At 34.9% G+C, this 9,644-nt stretch overlaps 1 protein-coding gene across 5 annotated transcripts; it reads right to left on the minus strand.

The window, feature by feature from the left end:
• Positions 542-9,008, minus strand: LOC109850679 (calmodulin-binding transcription activator 2-like). Of its 5 annotated transcripts, none has more exons than XM_020420735.1 (7): positions 8,623-9,007; positions 6,539-6,658; positions 5,943-6,058; positions 4,156-4,244; positions 3,524-3,569; positions 979-1,130; positions 542-900 (listed from the first exon to the last, which is right to left on the minus strand). In XM_020420735.1, exons 1-6 carry the CDS (start codon positions 8,660-8,662, stop codon positions 1,026-1,028), a joined length of 516 nt encoding a protein of 171 aa, XP_020276324.1. In that variant the 5' UTR covers positions 8,663-9,007; the 3' UTR covers positions 542-900; positions 979-1,025. The 5 variants fall into 5 exon arrangements, 1 of the variants encoding a protein (XP_020276324.1); XR_002249496.1 differs by lacking the exon at positions 542-900 and adding an exon at positions 2,602-2,661 and having other exon boundaries at positions 994-1,130; XR_002249498.1 differs by lacking the exon at positions 542-900 and adding an exon at positions 2,581-2,661 and having other exon boundaries at positions 1,045-1,130; positions 8,623-9,008.

The raw sequence follows: 9,644 nt of genomic DNA on the forward strand, positions 1-9,644 counted from the left end.
GTTCATAAATTTTAATGTGTGTCAGCCAGGTTTAGCTTGTTAGCACCAGATACCCTCTCTATTCCTCATAAGACAGTTACATTTTCCTAACTAATTCTACATCATGGACTTTATCTCCCTCAGAATTCTCCTCTACTATTTTCCTAACTAACTCCACATGACTCCTCTGAAATATGTATGCGTGTGTCTCTGTGTCTATGTGTGCCAGTGTGTGTTTGTGTACGTTACAAAATAAAACCACAGAATTCTCAATTGCATACACATACACATACTGTAATAGTTTTATAGCACATGCATTAAAATAACTTACAAAAATAGAACACCAAACTAATTTCTGAAATATTATTTTGGAGATATTTTCCAGACATGAGGTGAAGCAAATAAAAGAACCTCATATCTAAAAGAAACCAATCATGTTTTAACATGTATAATAGCACAAATTAGAAGGCACCACTTTAGCAACACCATTTAGCGCGAAAATCATTTACCCACGTGATAGCATATAAAGTAAGAAGCTGAAAAACAAGAAAATCATTTAGTGTGAAAAAAAAAACTTAGAGAAGATACCTAAACAGCCAGTAGGATGAGATATCAATGTAACTGCCTACATTGACTACGCACACATCATAAGATACACTAACCAGTAATCACCTCTGAGGAGATATTGTCACTAATCTCAGATATTGTTCTCAGGCAACACGTCTGGAAGAAAAAACCTGTCTTTGACATCAATGTTCAAGAGGGAGTCTATTGTAATATTAGTTAAACTATGAGGAATGTTAGTCAGTTCAACTGAAACTGTGGGATGCATGCCACCAGTTTCATGATTTGTTCTAAGCAATTCAGATGACATGGATGACGGATCAGCAGAAGTGTCAATATTAGCTCCATCAGACAAACCTGAAAACAGAAATTCTTCCCAGATGTCAAATAATTGTAGCTAGCAAAAGTACAGAGAACAGTTTAAAATGTCAATACCAGGTATTTGCGATGCTCCTCTACTATTTCTAAAACCTTCACTCAGATCAATATTTTGCATTGCCATCTGATTTGGAGGATAAGAATGGAAACAAGGATTCAAGCTTTCTGTATCTACTAAAACACCATGTTCCACGGCACTGTTCTCTGGCCTGTTGGTTTGAGAAAAAGGAATGAGATGTAAAGAATCACCAACTTCTCCAGAATTTACATCATCGAAAATAGATGAAAAATGTAGACAATCTGCATTAGCAGGGTAATATTCTTGGTTAGCAAAATTTGCTGCTCTACTATTTCTGAAACCTTCACTCAGATCAATATTTTGCATGGTCATCTGATTTGAAGGGAAAAAAATGGAAAAAAGGATTCAAACTTTCTGTATCTACCAAAACATCATGTTCCACAGCACTGTTCTCTAGTTTGTCAGTTTGAGAAAAAGGAATGAGATGTAAAGAATCCCCAACTTCTCCAGAATTTACATCATCGAAAACAGATGAAAACTGTAGGCAATCTGCAGTAGCAGGGTAATATTCTTGTTTAGCAAAATTTGCTCCTCTACTATGTCTGAAACCTTCACTCAGATCAATATTTTGCATGGTCGTCTGATTTGAAGGAAAAGTATGGAAAAAAGGATTCAAACTTTCTGTATCTACTAAAACCCCATACTCTACAGCACTGTTCTCTGGCCTGTCGGTTTGAGAAAAAAGAACGAGATTTAAAGAACCACTAACTTCTCCAGAATTTACAACTTCGAAACTAGATGAAAACTGTAGACAATCTGCAAGAGCAGGGTAATATTCTTGGTTAGCAAAAATTGTTCTACTATTTCTGAAACCTTCACTCAGTTCAATATTTTGCATGGTCATCTCATTTGGAGGAAAAGAATGGAAAGAAGGATTCAAGCTTTCTGTATCTATTAAAACACCATGTTCTACAGCACTGTTCACTGGCCTGTTGATTTGAGAAAAGGGAATGAGATATAAAGAGTCACCAACTTCTCCAGAATTTACATTTTCGAAAACAGATGGAAGTAGCCAATCTGCGGCAGCAGGGTAAGATTCTTGATTTGCGAAATTTGAAATGTTCGAGTGTGTAGAGAAAGCAACTGAACTAGTATAAGCTCCTAGTTCGACTGTTTTTTGAGTAACTTGTGAGATAGTTGGACGGTTATTTGCTGAGATTCTGCTTCCCTGAAAGACTACTTAGTTCGTTAAAAAATAAAGCCTTTCCTTTCCTATCAGACCAAAGAATAAGTCATAGAAAACATTTCAATATTTGTTAGAACCACTCATTAAAAGAAAAATATGATCATGAAAAGCTTTGGATTTTCAAGCATGATGTTTACTGAAATATTCAACTCTAAAGCTGAACATGAGAAATATTTTGCTCAAATTTGAAAACTGCAGAAAAATTCTGCAAGATTCAACTCTGAACCCTCGACTGTTTCACATATGATCCTCAAGTAGTTTGTGTGCACAAGCTATAAGACTGATACTATGCAACAATGTAAGATGTTTAGGCACAATAGGCTAGTTGCAAGAATAGAGTATATCACTAAACATAACTTAACGTTGTGCTAGATAAAATATTTTAGGTGTTCACCTTCATTTAACAAAAATATACCTTCTTGCATTGATAAAATTAAGCTCGACTGTTTGCCATCCCGTGAGCATTGAACTAAAACTGTAGATCAAAAAATAGTTAAATTTACTACTGGTAGAAAAAAATGATCTGTAAAACTTTTTAGCAATTGAAAAACCAAAACCCAAACTTGCCAATTGGACCTTATCTTCTATTAGTTATGTTTACATATGGTGCAAGGCCAACTATAGGCTTCTTATAGGTAATCGGACAAGGACAGTTTGGGTCGATGAAGGATCTAAATTTAATCCTTATCTTTGATCTATCTACCTATGGAACTGTTTTTTTTTAATTTTAATATGAAATATTCAGATAAAAATGGGAAAATAATAGAAACATAATCGAAGAGACAATAGAATGTAAATTAACTATTTGTTTTGTTTTGTTTTTTTAGCTGCCTGATGTGTGAGTGTTTTTATTCTCTTATTACTCTTATTGTATTGTATTCCATTTTCCTTTTTCTCTGTTTTTCTTCCTCTTTTTTTCCATCTTTTTTTTTCTATTTCTTCCTGTGTTTTGTTGTTGGTGGTTGTGTGATGAGCTCCTCGTGCATTTCAATAAGCACTGGCGGACATCAAATGCATGGACAAATGCAATTCCAGTCAGACAAAAGCAATTCTTGTGAAAGTCCTTGCCTGAAGCCTATGTGTAGCTGAGAAGAAAACAGATGGTGGTGGTGTGCCAAACCATATTTATGCCCAAGTCAATGGGATTTAACCCAATCACCATGACCAAATGAAATATATACTATGATATTATCTTATCTTCTGAATGCATCACTAGATAGATATTAATCAAGAAACCACAAAGAGTTAAAATTTTATTTCCTTAAAGCTTAGAAGGAAAATACCATATATTTATTTATATATTTATTTATACAATAGGAAAATTGGCAGATGATCACCTCACTCAGATCCCTGTAATGAACAAGGACAATGTTCTCCAATTTCCTGGAAGCAAAAAAGTAAGATAAGTGGAGAGTGTGAAAATCCAATCATCGAAGACCACCTAGAAACATAAACCTTAATCAATAAGGACTGAAGTGTATCCTGAATGCTAAAAGGCCAGCAAACTCTGCTTCACCACTCCGTACTATTAAAGTCAATTAAGTGAGAAATAAGTCTTTCAGATGCTAATTTCCGGTTAAGTTTACTAAAGCAGAAAGAGAGCTTATAGAAACATGTAATCAAAATATATTGTACTCAACAAATAGAATTCTTTTCAAGCATGAACAGCTTGAGCTTATAATCCGTTGGAACCACACAACCTAAGTAAGAAATTAGTAGCATCTGCAATAATGTAAAACAAACTGAGTGCTTCGTTTTAGAGAAGTAATGGAAATTATACACATATTATTTTGTTTATTCAATACAGACCTTCCACTTCAACCCAGGTCTTATGAAACTTTATTTCTTTTAGGGTTCTTACTGCTTATCTAAAGCTCTAAGTCTGTACTAACCAAAGGAAGATAATGCTTAGCCCTCATACTTAATAAGCAAGATAATGCAAAATTCAAAGCGAAAGACAAAGACTCACTCATCATGTAACCAATAAATTCGTCTCCGGAAATTCTTGTTGTCCTCGCCATGGGCATAGTAGCAATCAAGAACAAGTTCTTTGCCTATCTGAAAGGGGGAAAGAAACGCATGAGAATAGGTACACATATTGATTACCAATGTAAAGAAGCTATATAAAGCAATTTCGAATCATCTAACTTCAATTTTATTTTAAAATAAAAACTAAACAAAACTTACCATTATCAGCTAATTTAACTACTTAGGATTTTCCATAAACTAGTAATCTTATAAATATGTATACATTATGTGCCATTATGTGTGTGCACGGGCAACACATAATGTATAGATTATATGCCGCATAATAGTATCATGTGGATATGGACATATACATAAATATTGGGATAATGTTGTTTGCAGAGTCTGATTTACATGGTCCATAGAGAATAAATATCATCAGGATCGGAAACTGGATGCGTTTAAACATTGCACGCGGACAGCGGAGGCGGCGGCAGCTGTCCTTGGTAGGGTCTTCAGGAGAAATGCAAACCAAATAAAATTGTATTTACAGTGTATAAGGTTGAGTGTTTTTGTATTTGTAGGCCTATAGACAGAAAATCTATGCAATAAATATATCTTTAGCCGCCTATTGTTTTCTGTATCCAAAAGAGAGGAAAATAGAGATGATACAGAGGTGAGATCATGTTTCTTGTGTGCTGCTAACAATGAGCCACCACTTCATGTAGCAAAATGAGCTACCAAGACGTAGCATCCATGAGGTTCACATGCTCTGATGTGACTAAAAGGATAGGTCTCACCACAAACCAGTCTCTTGGTAGCTTATTTTTGTAAAATGAGCTGCCAACCCATACCCCCTCTCTCTCTCTCTGCTCGTGCGTGTGGGAGTGTGCATGTGTGCGCATGTGTGTGTGAGAGCATGTGCGTGTGCATGCCTATGCATGTTTGATCTTTGATGCAAAAATTATCCCCCAATACATGAAAAAACAGAAAAAATATGATAAACTTTGTAAAAATTTGAAAACCTAGTAATATCAGTTTATAAGTATATAAACATCTAAACAATATCAAGTTTTCAATAAAACTAATAACTCGTAAATGAACATCAATGAAATATTTCAAAGAAATCATCACTTTGTGATCTCTTTCTTTTATCACATCGATTATATGGTAAGTATTCCAAACGCTTTACTTTCAGTTATTGTCATGCAACCCTGTTTAGATGAACACTTTTGCCCACAGATGAATTTTGAGCCCCCACCCCCACCCCCAACAAAAAAAAAAACGCCACATATTTGAACAGTGTAGAAAGTGGCAACTTCCTGAAGCAGGGATTTCCAGGAGGTCAATCCTGACAAAAATGACACATATTTGAACAGTGTAGAAAGTGGAAACTTCCTGAAGCAGGGATTTCCAGGAGGTCAATCCTAGTCCTACTCTTGTCTAAGCATGATTGCATATGATGCTTTTTATGGTTTCTACGAAACATTGGTTCTGATTAAGAATAAGACCAGAGCTTACCCGAATTTGGGGTTGCAACAGGATATAAGCATATGTCTATAAAGAGGGCTCATAACAGTCAACCTAAAATGTACTAACTTTCCTAACTCCAAATAAACACCAAATGATGACAGACATTTTATCATACTATACTTCAAAATCCCAATAAAAGTCATTACTTCCAACAAAATTAATCAATATAATCTAAAAAAATCAGATCAAAATGAAGCAAGATGTCCAACTGCAAGACCTGAATACTGAATAAATTCTGTATACAACTAGAGAGAATACCTTTAATTTTTCATGAGCTTCTCGAACTGTTATTCCGTCTTTCTTTTTTCTCCAACAATGGCCATCTTTACGGAAATTTCTGACTTCATTCTTGTTAAATAAGAAGAACGAACCCCCTAGAAGTTAAAAACAGTTAATGCAACCACATGAAACTGCAATTAGATGCATGTCAACATTGTCAAGTAGGACCATTAGAAAAAGAGCTTTCATGTATCATGAGAGGTGAAGAACATACACATAGAAGACTTAGTTATGTTAGTCTCGGTGCAATCAATATTAAAAGCAAGTTCTTGCAGAATTTAAGAAACATAGTCCTTACTTGAGAATGCAAAATGTTTCTCGATTCGAACATCTAATGATATGTGGGAAAGGAAAAGAATGAGAAAAAAACATAAATGGAGGTCTTGAAAATCAACTAATCAAATTTTATTAAGCAGAACTGCAGAAGGATGGAACTAAGAGAATAAATATCTCAAGGCTCTAGCTAGTGCAAGCTATGGTCCAGCTTTGTTGTGAAGTTTAAACATAACCAATAACATGAGAAAGCAGATCAAGTAGCATGTTTAGGCATCATACAGTAGTCATGTCAGAGTTACCAGGAGGTTTATGCGGTGGATCCACAGTCAAGTTAAACCTTTTATGGTTGCGAAGAATTTCACAAATCTCACTAGAGCGAAGCCATCGAGATCTTGCCTCTGTAACAAAGTATACATTGCCTGCCAAAACACATGTATTGTTTAAAGACTAAAAAGTTTGCTTGAATTATATACTCACATCGTATACCCATTGCAGAGACAGAAATGAAAGCAAAAAATAACTTAAGTGAACACATGGTCCGGTATATGTTACTTGCACTATCTCCTCAGCAGCAGTGGCTATAGCAGGTACTTCCGAGAACTTTTACAGCAAAAAAAGCAAACTCTGAGCAGTGGGGGATTCAAGATTTATAGAGAGTGGTGTAACCACATAATTATCGACTAAAAAACTTCAAAACTATCCTCAATAAGTCTTCATATTTTGAAAAAAGTACATAATCACACATTAATAACACTATCAATTAAATACACCCTTAACATATTTCACTAACTAACCATTAAGCCAATCATCTCTTTGATTAGTACTATCAATAACAGCACCATTAGTAACATTACCGATCATCCTTTGGGTGGATCTCAAACTTTAATCCAGATTAAGCACTAAAAGGAGTATAATGTGTTGCTGTTTAAGATCAAATGAGACTTAATTAAGACCATCCTTATGATAACTAAAGTTGGAGGGTGGGAGTTGTGAGTGATGTAGAAATCCGAGTGATGTAGAAATCCAAACAAAGTATTGATTTGAATGGAAATGAAATTGTTGGACAATAAAATGTTTAAAGTACAAATGCTCAACATTTAAGTTGTACCCAACTTAAAGCAAAGGCGGCTGTCCACCTTGGAGGAAAGTGGGGTCACGTGACCCCACTTGCTCTAAGGTGGATCCCTCACTGAATCAAACTCAAAAGGGTATGCCAATGGCATAATAATATAACCGACATTTATATCATTTATGTGTCACTGACAATTTCAATTCATAGAATAAAAATGTTAAAAAGGTATCTTTGCTTCCAAGAATCACTAGGAACTAGCAGAAGAGATGAAACTGACAAGACTGCTACAAGTTGGATTCTAGTTTTAGTTTGTTTAATGAATTTAACCCAACAAGTCTGTTCTGTTTTCCCCTCATATTGAGGACTTTATTTGCAGACTACAAATCGTGCATACATCTAAGGTCTTCCACCAATAACTGAAATAATGGTGCCAGCAGATATTTCTGGCTAAAACATTTTTGTATCAGCGTCGGGGGGCTTCCGATTAGAGTTAATGATAATTGTGATTTGTTGGCTTAAAATACCAAAAGTTACTACAAAATTAAAATACTCAGTGAAGGTAATTTGTAATGTTTAGCATGATTTTCTTGAATAACTAGTGAAGGTTAATTTCTTCTTTGTCGAAACTTGAATAATTTATAATAAATTGGCATTTTAATAAATAGTGAAGGAATATGACACATCTTGAATTTGAAAACTAGTGATATAAACCTCTGTAATGCTCAAAAGAAAGCATATGCGGATCAAAATGGATATCAATAAACCACGATTAAGGTGTCATTCAAGAAAGATTCCAAAAGAAAACAACCATTGCATTGCTAACTGATCCAAATCACAATAAAATAATAAAAAACTCACTTAGATTGCAAAATTCGCGCTAGGTTCCTAGCATAATCCATTGCTCCCCTCAACATTTCAACACAATGGATCAAACATTCATCCCATGATCAAGGTGAATCAGTTCATACAGAGAAGAAATGGAGGAAACCCGTTTTGATAAAAACCCTAGTGATTGCAAGAATCGAGGAAAAGTGGAGGGTTGAACTTTAGAGATGAAAGAGGTTGAACCTCCGAGTTTTTCCCCCCTTCCATTGACATTCTCTAATCATTTACTTTGCTTAACAATAAAACTGCTGAATGCCGAAAAACCGCGAGTTTCATTGAACATAACACATCAATTACACCATTACAATGCAATTCAAGAACAGTTTCAAGAAACAAACATTGCAACATTAATTCATGCAAAATCACATTGAAAAATAAAATTATATTATCATTCCAAAAGAGAATAAAAAAAGGAAAAAAGCTTACTTAGATTGCAAGTTAGCACCCGGCCCTTGTCGGAATCCATGGCTTTCCTCGAGATTTCAACACAATCGATGGTCTTGATTTAAGTGACAGAGTCAATGTGGTGAAAAAATCAAGGGAATATCTTTTGAAGAAAAACCCTAGCGTTCGCAAGAATGAGCGAGAGAGAGGGAGGGAGAGAGAATGAGTGGGGGGAGAGAGGGAGGGAGGAAGAGGAGCTGATGGTTGCATATAGGGTTTTTTAGATATTAGTCCCACAATCTTCAATAATTACTTGTCAGTCTCTAAAATCTTTAGAATTGCTCATGCCCTCAATGACCAAACTTATGTTATTGAGAAATCAATTTGTAAGAGCCTTCTAAGATTTGGGGGATTTATGAGCAATTTCAAAGATTTTAGGCGCAATTAAGAATTATTGAAGTGAGGTGAGGTAATAACATGCAAAATATATGCTTTTGTCACGACTAAGATCTCATAATAGATTTTGTTTTGACTTGCTCTGTCTTATCCGATAACATAATTCGTAACAAAATATTACCAATATTTTTTTCCGAAATATCTATAATTTGCTTTTCCTATCTCTAATGAAAATAATAAGATTTAAAAGATTAAGATATGTGGTATTATTCCTATCTTCTTTTTTAACTTCTAGAATGAGAAAGATTCATATCCAAAAAGCTCTTAATCAGTTATTAGGTAGTTCAGGAATCTCCTTTGTCATGTAGTCTACAAATAATTAGGGATGTCAAATTTGACCCAAATTCATGCCCACTCACAACCGCCCACAAAAATAACACATCTAAACCCACCTATTTACCTAAATCATATCATATTTCATCATACTCCATTTAAAAGTACGAATTAGGAAAAAACTTTGGGTCACATTTATTTTGGGGAGAAGGGGGTAGTTTTGGGTTTTAGATCAAAATACGGGTAGGGCTTCAGCTGAAGGGGATTTTTTAGGGCTCTTGCACATGGGCCAAAATAGAAGCGGCTCGACCACATCGACATCTTATATTTTGGGC

Source organism: Asparagus officinalis, chromosome 7, assembly GCF_001876935.1.
Source record: "Asparagus officinalis chromosome 7, Aspof.V1, whole genome shotgun sequence".
In the NCBI taxonomy this organism is placed as follows: Eukaryota; Viridiplantae; Streptophyta; class Magnoliopsida; order Asparagales; family Asparagaceae; genus Asparagus; species Asparagus officinalis.